The 21,839-nt window shown below is 39.2% G+C and overlaps 1 protein-coding gene across 2 annotated transcripts in view; it reads left to right on the top strand.

Annotated features, from left to right (window-relative positions):
* Window positions 1–20,503, top strand: part of LOC106878155 (mitotic spindle assembly checkpoint protein MAD1) — a 24,981-nt gene extending 4,478 nt beyond the window's left edge. For both annotated transcript variants that reach the window (XM_089340633.1, XM_014927291.3), the window contains 2 exons: window positions 1,705–1,895; window positions 17,602–20,503. In XM_089340633.1, coding sequence (XP_089196759.1) covers window positions 1,705–1,895; window positions 17,602–17,757 — 347 coding nt within the window. In that variant the 3' untranslated portion in view covers window positions 17,758–20,503. The remainder of the gene's footprint in view (window positions 1–1,704; window positions 1,896–17,601) is intronic.
* The last annotated feature ends 1,336 nt before the right edge of the window (window positions 20,504–21,839 follow it).

The raw sequence follows: 21,839 nt of genomic DNA, 5'->3' as shown, positions 1-21,839 counted from the left end.
TCTGCGCCCATATGTACAAGTCTGGAAAAGGGTTTTGTAGAAGATTAGAGCCATTTTCATGTAATGTATGAACGGGTGCTGAAAATTTCCTTGCTTTGCGTAAAAGAAAATATAGGAGGATCAATTATGATTTTATTCAACATATTTCTCTCTCTCTCTCAGCAGTTCTTCAGTTTTTCTAACCTCTGTAAAAGAATGCGGAAGGTTGGGCCTTCAACCAGGCCTTTCACAATAGCTTTAAAGCCAGGAACTTTTCAGCACCCCCTTATACGTGTCAGTTCTTATTCAAGTTAGACAGATTTATTTTGAGAAAGGATAATGGGGCTGTTAGAGAAGGGAAGTGGAAAGTAATGTCAGGAGGTTAGTGAGACAATTGAAGAGTGATAAGACATTGGGTAGGGTTGAGAGATGAATAGATTAGATTAGCATTGATAGACAGATAAGATATGTAAAACAGACTAGAATTTATGGTAAATATCAAATTTTCCAGTCTTCGTTTTAATACATACTTACTCTGCAAATAACAGCAATTTCAACTTGTGTGTAGGATTTTTTCACTTAACCCTTTAACATTCAGATGATTCCACTGAAAGTAATTGTTATTTATTCATATAGTTTTGAATTTATCCTGCATTATCTTATAGCCTTGAGATTTCAATTATTTTAGACTAATATTGTAGGTAGGTGTGAAAGGCTGGATTGGCCTGTTTTTACATAAAACACATAGAATATTTTGACCAGATATGGTGAGTTTAAATGCTAAAGCGTTAAAATAAAACATATACATAAATACAGTTGACAGCCAGAATAAGCAGACATACTTCAAAAGAACAATTTTGTATTATATATACTTTTATTCATTAGATAGGCGTAGGAGTGGCTGTGTGGTAAGTAGCTTGCTTACGAACCACATGGTTCTGGGTTCAGTCCCACTGCGTGGCAACTTGGGCAAGTGTCTTCTACTATAGCCTTGGGCCAACCAAAGCCTTGTAAGTGGATTTGGTAGATGGAAACTGAAAGAAGCCCATCGTATACATATATATATATATATATAATATATATGTATGTGTGTCTGTGTTTGTCCCTCCAACATCGCTTGACAACCGATGCTGGTGTGTTTACGTCCCCATAACTTAGCGGTTCGGCAAAAGAGACCGTTAGAATAAGTACTAGGCTTACAAAGAATAAGTCCTGGGTCGATTTGCTCGACTAAAGGCGGTGCTCCAGCATGGCCACAGTCAAATGACTGAAACAAGTAAAAGAGTAAAAGAGATAGATATAAAGATAGGTGGATAGAGAGACAGATAAGCATGTAGTGTCAATCAAAGATAACTCATACTGCTGAGGTTATACCAGAGAAAATGGTTACGGCACTTCAAAGGACCAGGAAATAATGGTAAATGCAATGGAGCCACAGAGTTGGACACAACATTGCTATAGTGTTGGGCTATCTTTATAAGAAAGGAAGGGTCTTCTCAATTTACATGAAGTTCTTACAACTTTCTATCTCTCCCTTTTTCTACCTCTTTCTATGTATGTATGTATGTATCTATCTATTTTGTATCTCTATCTCTTTCTGTCTGTCTGTCTGTCTGTCTGTCTGTCTGTCTGTTTCTTCCCTCTCTCTCTCTCTCTCTCTCTCTCTCTCTCTGTTCCCTCTCTCTCTCTCTTCCCTCTCTCATTGTCTCTTCCTTTCTTTTGTAGAATTACGTTCTCAGCTGGAGAGTTCAGAATTAAGGAACAAGCGTCTGCTACAAACATTCAAGAAGACCAGCCAAGAGGTCAGGGAAGCTACATACCGTTTAATGGGTTATCGTTTGGACATTACTGGCGCCAATAACTACAAATTATGCAATGCCTACTCTGAGTCCTCAGATGACTGTCTCCTCTTCCAGGTTGGTACACACATGCACATGCAAAGACTCACACAAACACTCAGACACAGACAGAAGCACTCACACAAACTCACATGTATACACACACAAATTAACATACACACACACACACACACAACTTAAATACACAAACACACATACAAACACTCACACTAACTCATATATATATGCACACATATCACATATAGATCTACAAGAAAAAAAAATCGAAACGATACCAATTTTATTACTTCTTTTACATTATATGTATGTATGTGTGTGTGTATATGCTTTCTTTTACTTGTTTCAGTCGTTTTAACTGTGGCCATGCTGGAGCACTGTCGAAAAAATCAACCTCAGGACTTATTCTTTGTAAGACTGGTACTTATTATGTCAGTCTCTTTTGTCGAACCTCTAAGTTATGGGGATGGAAACACACCAACATCGGTTGTCAAGAGATGGTAGGGTACAAATACAGGCACAAACACACAAATATATACATATATGTGTATATGTGTGTGTGTATATATATATAGATATATATATATATATATATATATATCATCATCATCATCATCATCATCATCATTGTTTAACATCCGTTTTCCATGCTGGCATCGGTTGGACGGTTTGATTGAGGTCTGGAGAGCCAGTGACTGCACCAGGCTCCAATCTGATCTGTCAATGTTTTTACAGTTGGATGTCCTTCCCAACACCAACCACTCCAAGAATGCAGTGGTTGCTTTTTATGTGCCACTGGCACAGGAACTAGTCAGGCGGGCCTGGCATCAATCTCGTTCGGATGGTGCTTTTTACATGCCACTGGCACAGGAGCCAGTCATGGGACACTGGTATCGACCACATTCGGATGATGCATTTTGCATCCCACTGGCCATAGCTACGATTTCGGTTTTACTTGACTCAACAGGTCTTCTCAAGCATATCGTATCACCTGATGCACCAGGAGTATTCTTAAATGGGCTGGACATGCAACACTGGCATTGGCCATAGCTGCGATCTTACTTTAGTTTCCAGATCTTCTCAAGCACGGCATATCTCCAAAGGTTTCGGTCTCTTGTGGTTGCCTCTGTGAGGTCCAATGTTTGAAGGCCATGCTTCACCACCTCATCCCATGTCTTCCTGGGTCTACCTCTTCCACAGGTTCCTTCCACAGTTAGGGAGTGGCACTTCCTCACAAAGCTGTCCTCATCCAAACTTAACACATGACCATACCAGTGCAGTTGTCTCTCTTGCACACCACATTTGATGCTTCTTATGCCCAACTTTTCTCACAGGGCACTTACACTCTGTTGTGTATGCACACTGACATAACACATCCAGCGGATCATACTAGCTTTATTTCTTTCAAGCCAACGCATGTCCTCAGCAGTCATGGCCCATGTTTCACTGCCGTGTAGCATGGCAGTTCACACAAATGCATCATACAGTCTACCTTTCATCCTGAGCGAGAGGCCCTTAGTTGCCAGCAGAGGTAGGAGCTCCCTGAACTTCACCCAGGCTATTCTTAGTCTAGCCACTAAACTCCCAGAGCAACCACCCCCACTACAGACTTGGTCACCTAGGTAGCGGGAGCTATTAGCTACTTGTAGTTTCTCCCCTGGCATGTGATGGAATCTGTTTTCTGTACATCTTCAGTGTTTATTGCCCCTGTACATCTGCTACACACAAAAACTATCTTCCCGGTTAATCTTCCTTTGATATTGCTGCACCTTTTATGTGTCCAAAGCTTACACTGGGTACATCATGTGGAGCTTCTGCCCATGCCTTTTCTACAGATCGAGCAGGGCCATCTACCTGAAGGGGTTTGTGATTTGACAGCCTTTGTACTTACTAAGGTTTTGGTTTTGCTAGGTTAACCCTAGGGCCCTTTGATTCTAGACCTTGCTTCCACACCCTAAACTTCATCTCTAGTTCTGGCAGTGAATCAGCTATTAGAGCAAGGTCATCAGCATAGAGGAGCTCCCAGGGGCAGCCTGTCTTGAATTCCTCTGTTATTGCCTTGAGGACTATAATGAACAAGAGGGGGCTGAGGACTGATCCTTGGTGAACCCCTACTTCTACTCGGAATGCTTCACTCTATTCATTGCCAACCCTCACCTTACTGACAGCATCCCTGTACATAGCTTGTACAGCTCTTACCAACCACTCATCTATCCACAGTTTCAGCATTGACCACTACATAAGGTATTGGGGGACCCTGTCAAAGGCTTTTTCCAAGTCAGCAAAAGCCAAGTACAGAGGTTTATCTTGGGCTAGATATTTCTCCTGCAGTTGCTTTACCAGAAATATAGCATCAGTGGTGCTTCTGCCTGGTACAAAACCAAAATGCATCTCATCTAGGGTAACTCTCTTCCTAATTAGTTGGGCTATGACCTTCTCTGTAACTTTCATCACTTGATCCAATAATTTGATACCCCTGTAGTCAGCATCTTAACAATCTCACCAGACCTACCTTTCAGTGTGCCAACCCTGAGGGTGTGGGAGGTGTGGGCCTGTGAGACCCTGGGATAAGGGACAGCAGCATCATCTACCTGAAAAGAAAGCTCGCATTTGGCAGAACTCATGTACATACAATAGTCTTCAACCTATATATATATATATATATATATATATATATATATATATACACATATATTCTTTTATTCATTTCAGTCATGCAGCTGAAGTCATGCTGAAGCACCACCGTGGTTTTGCTGATTTCCTTGGGCTGGGGGTTTCACATCACCACTCCTTGCCTTTGTCCCAGCTGTTGGCCCATTTGGTGTATGAGGGAATTTCTAGTTCCGTTCTGAAGACATCTACATCCACATTAAATAGATTTCTTAATTTTTATGGCAGGGCATTGATGAACTGTAGGCTTTTGAACCCTAGGCTATTGCAATACCTAGTCCTGAATTTAGATGGAGTGGATGATACCTTTGGTACAATACAGATATCCAGTTCTGGCATTTGTGTAACACTCACTGCTGAAATTAGGTACTAGCTCTTCTAGAATTTTCCATATGTAGATTATTACATACCTGTCATGCCTTTGCTCCAGGGAGTAAAGTCGCAGTTTTTTTCAATCACTCTTTGTAGCTTATCTGCTGCACTGTTTCAGTTTTCTTAGTGTAGTAGCATTGGACTGCTTCAAGCTCCACTGTTAGTTTGACTCTGTGTGTTTGTGGTAATAATTATTATTACTGCTCACAGTTATTTCCATTATCTCACCAGCCAGTCAAAAACGAGGCTTTGGAAGGATATTTAAGTATGACTGACTCCTGATCAGCAAGGTTCATGACTGAAACAACTAATATCATACCCTCATTCTTAGAAGAAGAATAAAGCCTATTCATGGCCAATCTTCTGTATTCAACAATCTCACCAGTTCGATAACCAGAATTATTACAGTGGTGACCATAGCTGAGAGCAGTAGTCCAGGCAGTCCTCCACAGGGTCAACATAACTTCATGATCTTTAGTTTCAAAGGACCTTAATATCCATCCTGCCAGTTGTCTGCACTTTGCTGTCATCTTGGTAACGTGCATATGAAATGATGCATCATTACACATATTGACCACCAAATCTTTCACTACCTGTGACTCTGGGATTGCAGTGCCTTTGAGTCTTGTATATGCAAGTTGCAGTGCATTTGTGAGTTGATAGTGCAGTGTTGAAATTTTCCAGCATTAACCTGCATGTTGTTTACTTCATTCCACTTGTATATTGCATTCAGATCCTACTGTAAGCTTGCGTCATCATCTGGATTTTTCATTGCCTGTAATAATTTTGTATCATTAGCGTAGGTAGCTAGTGACAGTAGGCTGTCCAAGTGACAGTCACTTTCTGAGTGACCATGGGTATGTTGAGAAGGCTGTTATAAACTAATGGCCCCCAGGACAGTTTCATGGGGGATGCCACTTAGAATTTGAGTTTTCTCAGAAAGGGCACCATTGACTGAAACTGCCCGACTTCTGTATTTAAGGAAGTCATGCAGCCATTCTCCCAGTTTACCAGCAATGCCAAAGTCTTGCAGCTATGACATATCATGCTATGATCTACCTTATCAAATGCCTTTACAAAGTCAAGGTATATCACGCTGACATCTGAATAGTCAAACAACAGTTTCAAAACCCAGTCACATTGCTGTAAGAGCTGTGTGAAGTAGCTTCTTTCTGGACGGAAGCCATGCTGTATATTGTTCAGTAGGTCATTTTCTTCTAGGAACATTATCAGTTTCTTTCTGATGATGATTCATTCCATTCATTCCACATACAGATATGTGAAGTCAGAGAGATTGGCCTGTAGATTTTGGCCTCTGGTCTGTTCTCACCTTTGTGGATAAGGCATATAATGCTATCTTTTAGCTTTTAGGAAATTTACCACTTGCAAGGAAACTCTGGTAAAGTATCTGAAGTGATTTCGCTAAAGCCTGCTTACATGACTTCAGGAGAACAGCTGGAAAGTCATCAGGACCAGTTGCTGAGCTTTAGCTCATTTCATCTATGGCCACTGTTACAAGTCTCCTCACTGTTGATATAATCAATGGTTGGTGGATTCTTTTGTAGGGCTGCAATATTAAAGAATTGAGTCAGGTTTTTTATCTGCATGTGTTCAAGGGGAAAGTGAAGACACTTTTAAATTCTGCACTGAATTCCTTTTGGGTCCACAGTCAGTGAGCCATTCCTTTGGAACAACGGTCCTATTTGATATTGTATTGTGTCTGTTTCCTTTGCTGTAGGAACAATCTAGATGTTTCTGATTTTATTTTTTGATATTTTAACTGTTCACATTATGAAATTTTAATAATAGAAAGCTTTGGGGTTTGTTTTTATGCTTTCCACACCTCTGTTCTCTCTGTCTCTGCTCTTTCCTTTTCATGAGAGAGTTTGATCTTGTTTTTGATTTTTAGGAGTGTCTGTTTTAAAAAATACATCTCCCTATTTTTCAGTTGTCTATTCAACTGGTTTGAAACTTTTGATCTACATCTCATGAGGATTTTTCTATCCCTAGGAATCTTGTTTGTTGCTATGCTGGCCTTTCTTTCCAGGATATATTTAGTTCATAAAGCTTGCACTGTTGACTTAAACTGACTGAGTTTCAAGTCAATGTCTTGCATATATAGAATGTTGGACCAGTTTTGTTTGTGGATCTCTTTACAGATTGATTGCCATTTTGCTTTATTGAAATTCAGATTGTATATTGCTTGAGTCCTCTTGATGGCTTGAGCCCTCTAGATACCAGCAGTTCACTTAGACCCATACATAGTTAATTTAACAATTTTGTAGTCTGAGAGTGCTGTGGATAAGGTCTACATCATTTCTGAAGCAGTGGTCCAAGATATTGTTTCCCCTGGTTGACTTGAGTGTCATTTGTTCCATGAACAGCATATTAGAAAGTTCAAGTAATGACTCTGCATGCTTTTGTTCATGCAGTAACATCCCAGAGAGGATGTGGTCTTCTGGCCATTTAACATTTGGGAGACTGAAGTCACCCAAGAGGAGTATATTAACGTGCTGATCTAGGTTTGCCACTACCTCTTTTATGTGTCTGAGGCCATCCTCAAATTTGTTGTCATATTTCATGGTATTTGGTGGATGATATGTTGTGCATACAACTATATGACAACTATATTTATATGTATTATTAACCCCATAACATCAATTGATGTAAATTTACATTCACTATGTACTCACTTTGAATCAGCTGACAAAAATATACTCAGCCCTATCTGCTGCAATTTTGTACCTGTTTGTGTATCGGTTGATATAAATATCCACTATCACTCATGGAATCAATAATAGAGGCCACTGTGCAAATTTCAAGGAATCTGATAGGTTTGTTAGACACTTCATGTTAATATTTCCTGCTCAGTTTGAAATTTCTCACCATAATAGTATAAAAGCAGTTTTGGCAGTTACACCACCATTTCCACTATGACTTCCTATCAAATTTGTACATGCTCAGCAAATTCTTCTGGTTCTTTACAGAATTTACAGTTACATCCAGTTACACCAGTTTTGTTGAATTTATGGTCCTTGCAGTGATGACAGTTTACATAAATAAACAGTGCATGCTTCAAAGCGGTTGATATAAATATACACCGAACCGTTGTCGTGTTAGTTGCCTGATAAAAATCGTTATCATGGGGTTAAAGCAGTGGTTCCCAAACCATGCACTGTGGTGCACTGGTGCACTTCGAAAAAGTAAGATTATATTTCAAAATATGAGAAATAAAAACCGAAATTCACTAGAAAGTGAATGTCAAAGTGGCAAAAAACTAAATACTAAATTCTAAACTAAAATGAGAGGTGGTTGTGTCATTCAATTCATTTAGGCTAATTATGGTATGACAGTGTTATTCAGTTTTGAATCTGAAATTTCAGAAGGATAAGAACTAAATTAACATCAGTCTATCTTCAACATTGATGTCTTGTGGACATATTCAGTGTACGATTATGTTTCAGTTTATTTCGGTTGTAGCCTCAGCAGTTTTCATTTCAATAATATGTGTGAAAAATAAACTATTGAATTAAAATATGCAATGTTGAACTAAATCTTTAAATACGTCCTCATGTATTTCAATTTTTATCATTCATATAGTGGCAAGAATTTTCATCTTTTCAATTAATTTTGAAAGATTTCTCAAAAGAGTCCAATAATATGTGACATGCTGCCACTTTTCACAGCTCACTGGTCTCAGTCTCAGTTGGACTCTGTTAGTAATCTGTGCTCTTTGTGCAAGACATTTCATATTAACAGACTGGAAAAGTTTATTAAGAGGAAACATAACCGTGATGATTATGAATCTGAAAGTGAATTTTCGTCAAAAGCAACTAAGTGTAATGATAATAATACAAAAGCTCAACCCAATCGTAAATATTGCAATAGCTATTTATAGTTTGGGTTTCATTGGACTGGCAATGGGGATCAATCTCTTCCACTGTGTGTTGTTTGTGATGATAAGATGTCTAACAAAGGCATGTTGCCTAGCAAGTTGAAATGACATTTTACAACTAAACACTCACATCTTCAATGTAAAGATCTGAATTATTTCCAAAGACTCCGAGAATAGCAATCTAAACAAAGAAACTTTTGAGAAGAATGAATGCTTCTGAAAAGGTTCAAGTTGCGTCTCTTGAGATAGGCGAAATAATTGCACTACAAAAGAAATTGCATACTTTAATCAAGTCGATTATCTTACCCACTTGTAGAAAGATAGTTAAAACCATGTTAGATGATGAAGCCTAGCAAGAAATAAGCAAGATTCTGCTCTCAAAAAATACTGTCCATAGGAGAATTATGAATTTATCTGCTGATATGGAGGAAAATGTACAGAACAAACTTCAGAACTCAGAATTTGCTCTACAGGTTGATGAATCAGCTGACATTAGCAACAAAGCACCATTACTTACATTTATTTGCTTTATTGATGGTAACCTTGCAAAGAAATGCCACTCACTACAAAAGGTCAAGATATTTTTGACATTTTATCTTGTAATTCATGTGTTGGAATATGTACTGATGGGGCACCATCTATGATAGGCTCTATTAAAAGTTTCGTATCGCTCGTACAACAGCAAAATCCTAATGTTATATGTACTCATTACTTCCTACATAGGGAGGTACTAGTTTCAAAAACAATACCAGTTGAGTTAAAGCAAGTATTAAACCAAATTGTTGAAATGGTTAATTATATTAAAAGTAGGCTGTTGAAGTGTTACTTATTTGAATAAATTTGTGTTGATATGGATTCCCATTACAAGCGCTTACTTTTACGCACAAAAGTCAGATGGCTGTCAAAAAGTAAGGTGCTATGTCACATACATGAACTCCATCTGTGCAAGAGAGATGACTGCGCTGGTATGGTCATGTGCTGCATATGGATGAGAGCTGTGTGAAGTGTCACTCCCTAACAGTGGAAGGAACCCATGGAAGAGGGAGACCCAGAAAGATATGGGATGAGGTGGTGAAGCACGACCTTTGAACGTTGGGCCTCACAGAGGCAATGACATGAGACCAAGCCCTCTGGAGATATGCTGTGATTGAGAAGACCCGGCAAGTAAAGTGAGATTGCAGCCGTGTCCTATACCAGTGTCACATAACCAGCTCATTAAAAGTACCTTTGAATCGTCAGGTGACACACCGTGCTTGAGGAGACCTATTGAGTCAAGTAAAATCAAAAATCAAAATCAAAATCGGAATTTCAATCAAATCGGAAATTGAAGTTGTGGCCGATGCCACTGCCACCTCATCGCAGGTCTTCCTGGGTCTACCTCTTCCACAGGTACCCTCAACTGCTAGGTACTTACACTCTGTCGAGTATGCATACTGACATTACACATCCATCGGAGCATACTGGCTTCATTCCTTGTGAGCTTACGCATGTCCTCAGTAGTCACTGTATAGTAATGCTTATATGCCAATAGAATGTGGCAGTCCTATATAGGACGATGTAACTATTGTTATAATGCCAGGAAAACATCTTTTCCAGCTGGCTATCGACACACAGTCAGTCATCATCATCATCATCATCATCATCATCGTTTAACGTCCGCTTTCCATGCTAGCATGGGTTGGACAATTTGACTGAGGACTGGTGAACCAGATGGCTACACCAGGCTCCAATCTGATTTGGCAGAGTTTCTACAGCTGGATGTTCTTCCTAACGCCAACCACTCCGAGGGTGTAGTGGGTGCTTTTACGTGTCACCCGCACGAAGGCCAGTCAGGCGATACTGGCAATGGCCACGCTCAAGATGGTGTATTTTATGTGCCACCTGCACAGGAGCCAGTCCAGTGGCACTGGCAACGATCTCGTTCGAATGTCTTTACACGTGCCACTGGCACAAGTGCCAGGAAGGCGACGCTGGGCACAGGTGCCATCATGATTTTGCTTTTGCTTGCCCCAACAGGTCTTCCTTCGCAAGCCGAGTTTCGTGTCCAATGAAGGAGACGACGTTGGTATGGGTGCCAGTCGAATTTAGTTCGATTTCAATTTCACTTGCCTCAACAGGACTTCACAAACGCAGTTTAGTGTCCAATGAAGGGAAGGTACGCACAGCATATTTCCAAAGGTCTCAGTCAGAAGTCATCGCCTCGGTGAGGCCCAATGTTCAAAGGTCGTGCCTCACCACCTATCCCAGGTCTTCCAGGCCTACCTCTTCCACAGGTTCCCTCAACTGCTAGGGTGTGGCACTTTTTCACACAGCTATCCTCATCCATTCTCGCCACATGACCATACCAATGCAATCGTCTCCCTTGCACACCACAACTGATGCTTCTTAGGTTCAACTTTTCTCTCAAGGTACTTACACTCTGTTGAGTATGCACACTGACATTACACATCTATCGGAGCATACTGGCTTCATTCCTTGCGAGCTTACGCATGTCTTCAGCAGTCACGGCCCATGTTTCACTGCCATGAAGCATGGCTGTTCGTACACAACAGCCCATGTGTCCTATTTATACACATATATATATATATATATTTATATATATATAATAGTACAAATGATATGTGAGCATATATATACAACAGAATAAACACATAGGAAAACAGACAAGCCACATATGAAACTTTTCTTTTACCAGCTGCCTCCTTTCTAAACTAGGTGTTTCAAAGATGAGGCAGAACACGCTCTTGCGGGAGGTTCCAAGGTGGCAAACAAAAACCAAGACAGGGAAAACTAAACAGTGAAACAAACGTTGAGGGCCGTTAAGCCGAATGAGATGAGATACTGAATGCTGTGATGTGACAAACTTGAGCAGAGAGAGATAGCAGTTCGTGTTGCCTTTATGCTGGCCGAATGGAGAAAGGAAGAGGTGACCACAGGTCACGTGTGATCAACGAGGAGTGGTAGAGAGAGGAAAAGGGAGGAAGTTGAACATAGGTGAGCAACGAGAGACAGGGTGGCAGAGTAAGAGAGAGATATAGCAGTGAAGGGGAGAAGCAAGGACAACAGAAGGAAGAAGAACGAGAGGGGGAAAGATAGAGTGCGTGTCAGAAATATAAAGTTAAAACTTACTTGCAAATGGATGCATGGCGTTCGATGATATAATAATACAAATCATATGTGAGCATATGCATATATATATACATAACCTACATCTACATGTATATATAGATGCATATCCGTCAAAAAAACATGGACAAAAATGGAACGGGAACATAACAAAGCACAAAAAACGATACATACATATATATATATATACTAGCAGTATAACCAGACCTTGTCCGGGTGTGACTTATTACGCCATCTACGATAAGTCTTGCTAGGTGAAAATCAACTAAAAAAGAAAGCCTTACAATAAAAAAACCCTTATGATGTAAATATATTCATAATTCAAAAGACAATGAAATTAATAGGGAAAGTCTGAAGGCTGTTTTGCGTAACATTATTAAGCGTACGTAAATTTCATCCGTCTAATTGGCTATAGAAATGCTTGTGCAAAACAACTTTTTGCGCTGCCCTGATTATACATAGCAGGTAATCCCTTTTCGTAGGAGCTAGGACGGTAACTTGTGATGAAGCAATTGCTGGCGATCTGTTGCTACACAGTTTTGCCAGAATTCTGTCTGATTGGGCAGAAGATGTTGATGCACCATTTTGCATTATGTTCAAAGTAGCTTCTGGAATGTGGTGAATTGCTGCAGTCTGTTGCTGTCATTTTAAACCGGTTACTGTCTTTCCCCAGCAAACTCTCTTCTTTGGAGGCATAATCTATGTATATATTAAACAGAACAACAAAAGTTATAATAGATGGCAGGGTCGGTACTTTTCACATATCTGTAATTTTTCAGATTAACACCCGCACAATTACCCAACCCTAATCCTAACACTAACCCTAACACTAACCCTAAACCCTAACACTAACCCTAAACCCTAACCCTAACCCTAAAACCGTAACACTAATCCTAACCGTAACCCTAAGCCCTAACCCTAACCCTAAAACTCTAACCCTAGTGAAAATCGTGGTATATTTGCAAAACATTGACGAACATGAGTTATATTTTATTGAATGAATGATTGTGTACTTGCACGTGTATGCGTTTGAGAGAACGAGAGAGGAAGAGGTAGAGAGAGGGGGAGAAAGAAATAGAGGCAGTTAAAAGTTTTCTTATGACAGCTTCTCTTCACTGCCTATTACTTCATTAGAAATCTACGGATGCACATAAGTACATAATAGAGAAAAATGAAACAAATATGGACGACTTGCTCCGAAACACCACCGAGTGGGGAACACTTCTAAAAAATAACCCGCAGTTGTTTCCTTCAAAATTCCTACATGCTTGAAAGGTACATACATCAAGGTATATTTGTAGAAAATTTCACGAAAAAATATTCATTTGCCTGGAAGTTAAGAGGAATTTAAGTGGAATTTCCGAAAATTGTCCCCCACCCCCCTCCCAAAACACTTTCACCGAAAATTTTTGTATATTCCGAATCTACATAATAAATAATATATGCATAGAAAATTTCATAAAATAATATTCATTTTTCTGAAAGTTATGACCTTCCTAAGTCAGTGGGTACAACTCTGTAGTTATGCCACATTGACGAACATGAGTTATATTTTTGTGAATGATTGTGTTTACTTGCATGTGTATGCATTTGAGAGAGCGAGAGAGGAAGAGGGAAAGAAAGGAACAGAGAACGTGAGCAATGTGTATGTTGTTGTCACAGATCACGTATGTGTGGTTGTGTGTGTTTTTACATATTAATGCTATGAAAAATAGGTAAAGAATACTGAGAGGAAAGTTTAATCTATGACTTTGTATGTATCACTTTCTCTCTCTCTCTCTCTTCCTCTTTTACTCTTACTCTCTATATTATACGTTGAGCGCGTGTGTAAGAACGCCGTTCCAGGTAGAAGGGAAGAAATATAAAAGTTGCTAGAAACAACAGCCAAATCTCCCTTAAATCACACAAAGTAAATGGAATTTAAAAAATCTAATTACTGCACTGGAAAGTTCACATCGAGAAAATTCCATTCATGTAAAAAATTTTTACGAAAAAGTGGAAAATGTGGATTTCTATACACAACTTCAGCTTCATATATATATATATATGTATATATATATATATATATATATATATATATATATATATATATAGATATATATATATATATATATATATATATATATATATATAGATATATATATATATATATATAGAGAGAGAGAGAGAGAGAGAGAAAATGCAAATAAGTTACAAAGATGTACAAGTGTTAATACACTATGGCCATTTCAAGCAGCTCCATTTAATTGCAATTGAAAGAAACTGCTCTCTTCAGATGACCATATAGATTTCAGACATAAAGCATAGACCATACCAAACTGACAAGGTGCCTCAATTTAAGTACCTAATTCAACTGAATCTTAATTATATTTTAAGGTGCAGGAGTGGCTGTGTGGTAAGAAGCTTGCTTCCCAACCACATGGTTCCAGGTTCAGTCCCACTGTGTGATACCTTGGGCAAGTGTCTTCTACTATAGCTTCAGGCTGACCAGGGCCTTGTGAGTAGATTTGGTAGGCAGAAACTGAAAGCCCACCATATATATATATATATATATCATGTATTAAAAGGCAAGTTGTCTGTCTGTGTGAACTACTCCTACAATTTTCAACTGAATTTCAACAAATTTGACATGTGTGCTCTCTTTGATATAAGACGCATTTTCTGATAATTTTTTCCTCAAAATTTTGTGCCCCCAACATAAATAGATTACTCTCAATTCATGTAGGGTTTGAACCCATCACATCTATGCAGTGGTACCCGTACAGTTTTCGGCGCTTCTTTAGAAGCACATCTCTCCAAGAAAATGACACCTAGTTTCTAAAAAAAATTATTAAAATGGGAAATATATCCAAAATAAATGAAGTATGCAAAAAATTACGAAGATTCATCTGTTTTTAAATATTTTATACTAAAAGATAAAACACGGAAAATGGGCACTTGCGAATATAAACAAGCATGTCAGACGGGGGCGGTAACTTGTATCAGATATTATTAATGATACGAGGGGCCCGACAATGACGTTTGCAAGTTCTTGATTGTTTTAATCAGATTTTTTACTGCGCATACTGGTAAGGGTTAGTATAGCACACACTGCTACCCCATAACAGCTATTCGCAAATACCTGTTCAATGGTAGCAGGACGTGCTAGAAATACCAACCAAATTGGTTAATGTTTATGAGTACACCTGCACGTCAACCCCCACCACTTTTCTTTCTTATATATATATACATTGTAGCTTCTGGCCCCACCAAAGCCTTGTGAGTGGATTTTGTACACGGAAACTGAAAGAACACTGTTGTATATATTTGTATATTAGTGTGTATGTGTGTGTGTGTGTGTGTGTGTTTGTACCCCCACCATTGCTTTACAACCGTTGTTGGTGTGTCTACGTACCTATAACTTAGTGGTTCGGCAAAAGAGACTAATAGAATAATTAGTAGGCGGTGCTCCAGCATGGCCACAGTCACATGACTGAAACAAGTAAAACAATAAAAAACTATGCTATTTTAATCCTGAGCAAGACTGGGTATCTCTGCTAGTATATATATATATATATATGTGTGTATGTTTGTATTTGTCCCACCACCATCACTTGACCACCAATGTTGTTGTGTTTACATCTCCATAACGTAGCAGTTCGACAAAAGTGACCGATAGAATAAGTTCTAGGCTTACAAAAAATAAGTCCTGGGGTCAATTTGTTTGACTAAATGTGGTGCTCCAGCATGGTTGCAGTCAAACGACTGAAACAAAAAGATATATATATATATGTATATATATCTTTCATCTTTTACTTGTTTCAGTCATTAGACTGTAGCCATGGTGGGGCACTGCCTAGAAAGATTTTAAACGAATTGACCCCAGTCCCTTTTTGCTTTAAAGCCTGGTACTTATTTTATCAGTCTCTTTTGCTAAACCACTAATTTACAGGAATGTAAACAAACCAACACCTTTTGTGAAGCAGTGTTGGAGGACAAATACTGGCAGACAGACAGAGACACACACACACACACACACACACACACACACACACACACACACATATATATATATATATATATATATATATACATACATACATATGATAGGCTTCTTTCAGTTTCCATCTACCAAATCCATTCCATTCACAAGGCTTTGGTCAGCCTGAGGCTACAAAGGGAGATACTTGCCCAAGGTGCCATACAGTTGGACTGGGTCTGGAACCATATAGTTGGGAAGTAAACTTTTTACCACACATTCAGACCTGTGCCTCTGTATACATGGAATTTAATTGAGCATTTGTTGAAGATCTTCCTGTAAGGTGACTTCAAAAGACATTTTTTTTCACCCTTCAACTTTTTGCATTCATCTTCTCATTTTTTCTCAATTTCTCTGGTTCTTGTGTCCTGATTTGTAAATTGTATAGCCCATGTGCTCAGAGCTTGAAGATTGCTCGGAGATACAACTTACCTAGACTACATCTCCAAGGCATATAACTAACTATCAGTAGTTCATAACTCTATGCTGTGTACATTAAATGATATTTATCTCCCACTGGATAGAGTACTTTTTCTGTTGATCTTACCTTAATGGAACAGTAAATTATATATTCATATATATATATAATATTGTATGGGTAGAGTTTTGGATCAGGACATCCATATATGTTTGATTTTCTCTATTTAGATGGGAATATTCCAGTTTTCTTTTCAGTTGGAAAACTTGAAAATATGATTTTTTCACCTCCCTCCCTCACCACCCCAAATCAATTTTGGACAATTTTTTCGGCACTGCTCACTTAAAAACTATGAGAGAAGCCTTTTCAGTAAAAAGAAAAATTGTAAATGTTTTCAGACAAAAAGGTAATTTAAGTGAGATTTGGCTGTTGTTTCTAGCACATCCCATGACCACCTTCCTTGTTTCTTTGTCACTCTCACATGTGTTGATGTTTTTCAATATTTTTTCCCCATAAACACATTTATTAAAAAAAGAGAATTTGAAAACTTATGATTTTTTCAAACACCACCTCACCTCACCCCCACACATTGTTTTTGTTTATGATTTAAAACTATTGGAGAGCCTAAGAAGGTCATTGCTGGTATTTATCTACAGTGATTTAAAAGAAGATATGTAAAAGAAAATTTATTTTAATAGCATACTTTTCTGTTAGTAAATGTGTTTTTTTCTTAAACACACACAAACCCAAAGCCTTGCTTGATTTGATAAAGGGATGGGTGTAAAAATTTGAATTACAAACTTTTTTTTTGTTGTTGCTTATATCCCAGCAATGGACAACCTGTATATTGCATCCACATCATCATTCCATAAAATGTGTTTAACCCTTTAACATTTAAACTGACCATATCCAACCAAAATATTCTACCTGTTTTATGCTCAAACTGGCCAGATCCTGCCTCTCACACCTACCTACAATGTCATTCTAAAAATAAACACGCACATCTTCAAAATCTTAAAGCTACAAGATAATGCATAATTAATTCCAAGCAATGTATATAAATAAGCACTACATTTGACAGATTAATCTGAATGCTAAAGAGTTAAGACTGTGGCGTAAAAAAACTGGGAAAATCCCTGTCCAAACAGAGAAAATTCAACTTATGTGGGTGTCCTGATCTGAAACTCTGATGTATGTATTTGGTAAATATCACACAATGTTTATATATTGTTTTGTAACAAATGTCATTTTTTTGTCTTCCCACCAGAGAGGACCATCAGGTGAGCTGCAGTTACTGGAAACCAGCTTCTCCAAGACAACCAGCAAACTCATTGAACTTTATCTGGAGAAGCAGGACAGCATCCCTGCCTACCTGAGCAGCATCACTTTGGATCTGTTCAGTCGACATACAGGAAATATGTAGACACATAAACACTGCTGTGACCAACCGATAATGATGTGGCATAATACATTGCACTCAAATGATCACCACATCATATACATTGACACTGTACAAAAGCATCCTATATGCCTCATGTCAGTGTCTATATTTCATCATATGCAACACCCAGTAACTGGTATTTAATGCACTGTTTTAAAAATACTCAACGCCTTACATACATTACACACCCTTTCCCTTACACCACCCAACATTACAAACTGTCCCAAATATATGCTACCACCACATCATTTCCTGCTCTACTCCATCCCCAGTGTATTAGCTATGTCTGAAAGAGAAAGAAAGAGAGAGAGAGAGAGAAAGAAAGACATACCACTGCCATCACCATTATTTCTAATGGTGCATCTAAAAGATGGTCTTGGGAAATGCTGTCTACATTGGATTGTTTTACAAATTTTTTTGGTTTTTGAAATAGAATTTTGGACAGTGACTTTGAGAAAGCTAAAACATTGGAAATAAACACACACACACACACACACACACACACACACACTCATACTTAGAAATATATTACATATAAATAAATCCATATATTTGTATGTATGCGTGTCTGTATATATATATGTGTGTGTGTAGTCAATAAAACATATATCAGAGAAGAAGCATACTCTAAAGAATAGGGCAGTAATTATTAAAACAAATATTTAAATTCTGGTCATACAGTTACCAAAGGTTTCGTATCCATGAATGCCAAAGCCTTGTAGACAGCTCATCAGACTATACAAAGACTAAGAACTTGTACATAATAGACACATACACTTTCGATAGGCTTTTAAATGATTCTATTACACAAGAATACAGATGCGCTTCCCCACACACTTATAATAACATTAACTGTGAAGCTAAACAGATAGCAATTAGCCTAGGTATAGCAGACAGAGTAGAGATCTTGGCCAAGAGAAATGCCTTTATCTCTTTAAAGGACCACAAGCCAAACTTTGCCTCCAACTCCAAATGCTGCCTGGTCAACCTGGCCAAGTCTGAGATTGGCCAGGCGAGTATGTAATGAGGAAGATTAATGATGACATAAGAAGACACATGAGCCTCCCTCTATCATGCAGCTCCAATGAGGTGACTTCATGGTTTATTGCCAAATGGGGGAGAGACATGGCTAGGTTTACACAGTTTGATGAAAGTACTTTCCTTTCCTAAGGACTTCACAGATATTAGCGACAATGATATTAGCATTATCATGCATGCTAGGAAGACGGTGCTGTTCAGTAAAGATTCAACATGGGTCAAGCAATCTGACCCCGAGGGCTCCTTTGATGTGACTATGGGAGCATATGATAGCACCAATGTCTGTGATCTTATCAGACTGTACATTCTAGATATCTTAGGAAAGAGGTTTCCTTCAGTCCTCTGTGGTTTCTACTGAGATTATGCCCTAGCCATCTCCAGAGGAGCCAACGGGCACACACTAGATAGGCTTAGGAAGGACCTAATTAGCCCCTAGTCTCAATGGGACTCAAAGATCACCATTGAGACTAATCTCACCACAGTAGATTTCTTAGATGTTACTTTAGATCTGTGCTCTGGTACATACAGGCCTTATCACAAGCCAAACGAGAAGCTGTCCTATGTTAGTACAGCCTCCTGCCACCCCTCTATAGTTTTCAAGAACCTAGTGAAGGGTGTAAACAAGAGGATCTCAAATCTATCCTCTAGCCAAGACATCTTTGATGCCACTACCTCCTACATGCCACACCCTGGCACCCGGAAAAGGAAGTGCTACAAAAACGTCATTTGATTTGCTCCACCCTTCTAGCTCAACATCAAGACTTGTGTGGGAAGGATTTTTCCTTAGATTAATAGACAAACATTTCACATACACACATAGATACAGGCGATTATCCGCATTACCAGCAATGTACCATCAAATAACAATATTAACAGATCAACCAGGTCTCACACCAGTACAATTGCCACAGCCAGAGATGATGACCAGTCCAGGACTAGCAACACAGAGGAGGTAACCGACGACCCCAGTACCACTGCCACAGATGATGAACAAACCATTATCATCAACACTGATAGAGTGACCAGGCCCACACCATATGTTACCACCAGTACAATCGCCACAGCTAGAGATGATGACTAATCTAGGACCAGCGACACAGAAGAGGTATCCAGCATTTCCAGTTTTACCGCCACAGATGATGATCGGTTATGACGAAGAGGGTCCCAGCTGATACGATCAACTGAACAGCTTGCTCGTGAAATTAATGTGCAAGTGGCTGAACATTCCACAGACACATGTACCCTTAATGCAGTTCTCAGCGAGATTCAGTGTGACACAGAATGTGACAAGGCTAGCCCTTTGAAATGCAGGTACTACTCATTTTTGCTAGCTGAGTGGACTAGAGCAATATGAAATAAACTGTTTTGGTTAAGGACACAATGCATTGCCAGGAATTGAACTCATGACCTTACAATCATGAACCCAATGCCCTAATCACTAAGCCACACACCTTCACTCTGTATGTGTGTGTGTGTATGTATGTATGTATGTATATATATATATATATATATATATATAGAGAGAGAGAGAGAGAGAGAGAGAGAGAGAGAGAGAGGAGTGCAGTGCAGTTAAAAAACTTAGCTTCCATGCATGGTGAATAATTGATGTTTAAATAAAACATCAAAAATTTGCCTTGATACAAAATAACTGTAAAAGCAGCCAAGATGAATAAAGTTTATTTTAAAATTACTGAACTAGTTTCATGTTCAATACACAAATTAAATAAATTTAATTTAAATTTGTAAAATATAACAACCTTCAGCAGTATACTCCCATCATTATCATCGTTTAATGTCCGTTTTCCATGCTGGCATAGATTGGCCATTTTGACAGAGGTCTGAAGAGCCAGTGGCTGCACCAGGCTCCAATCTGATCTGGCAATGTTTCTACAGCTGGATGCCCTTCCTAATGCCAACCACTCTGAGAGTGTAGTGGGTGCACAGGAGCCAGTCAGGCGGGCCTGGCATCGATCACGTTCAAATAGTGCTTTTTATGTGCCACTGGCACAAGCCAATCACAGGGTACTGGCATCATCCACGTTCGGATGGTGCTTTTTACATGCCACTGGCGTGGGGGCCAGTCAAGCAGACCTCGCATTGACCACGTTTGGATGGTGCTTTTTATGTGCCACCGGAACAGGAGCCAGTAAGGGGGCACTGGCCACAACTATGATATTGGTTTTACTTGATTGAACAGATCTCAAGCATATCATATCGTCAGATGCATCAGGGGTACTCTTAACTGGGCCGGACATGCATGGCTGCGATCTCACTTTAGTTTCCAGGTCTTCTCAAGCACGGCATATCTCCAAAGGTTTCGGTCTCCTGTGGTTGCCTCTGTGAGGTCCAATGTTTGAAGGTCATGCTTCACCACCGCATCCCATGTCTTCCTGGGTCTACCTCTTCCACAGGTTCCTTCCATAGTTAGGGAGTGACACTTCCTCACACAGCTGTCCTCATCCATACATAGCACATGACCATACCAGCACAGTCATCTCTCTTGCACACCACATTTGATGCTTCTTATGCCCAACTTTTCTCTCAGGGCGCTTACACTCTGTTGTGTATGCACACTGACGTAACATATCCAGCAGATCATACTAGCTTCATTTCTTTCAAGCCTATCCGTGTCCTCAGCAGTCATGGCCCATGTTTCACTACTATGTAGCATTGCAGTTTGCACACATGCATCATACAGTCTACCTTTCATCCTGAGCAAGAGGCCCTTTGTCACCAGCAGAGGTAGGAGCTTCCCGAACTTTGCCCAGGCTATTCTTATTCTAGCTGCTACACTCTCAGAGCAACCACCCCCACTACTGACTTGGTCGCCTAGGTAGCAGAAGCTATTAACTACTTGTAGTTTCTCTCCTGGCATGTGATGGGAATCTATTTTCTGTACATCTTCAGTGTTTATTGCCCCTGTGCATCTGCCATACTCAAAAACTATCTTCTCGGTTAATCTTCCTTTGATATTGCTGCACCTTTTATGTGTCCAAAGCTTACGAAAGGTACATTGTATGGAATTT

This window comes from Octopus bimaculoides, chromosome 23 (genome assembly GCF_046866305.1).
Source record: "Octopus bimaculoides isolate indiv1 chromosome 23, ASM4686630v1, whole genome shotgun sequence".
Lineage (NCBI taxonomy): Eukaryota > Metazoa > Mollusca > Cephalopoda > Octopoda > Octopodidae > Octopus > Octopus bimaculoides.
The sequence above is the reverse complement of the archived record's forward strand: the minus strand, read 5'-3'. Positions and strand labels throughout refer to the sequence as shown.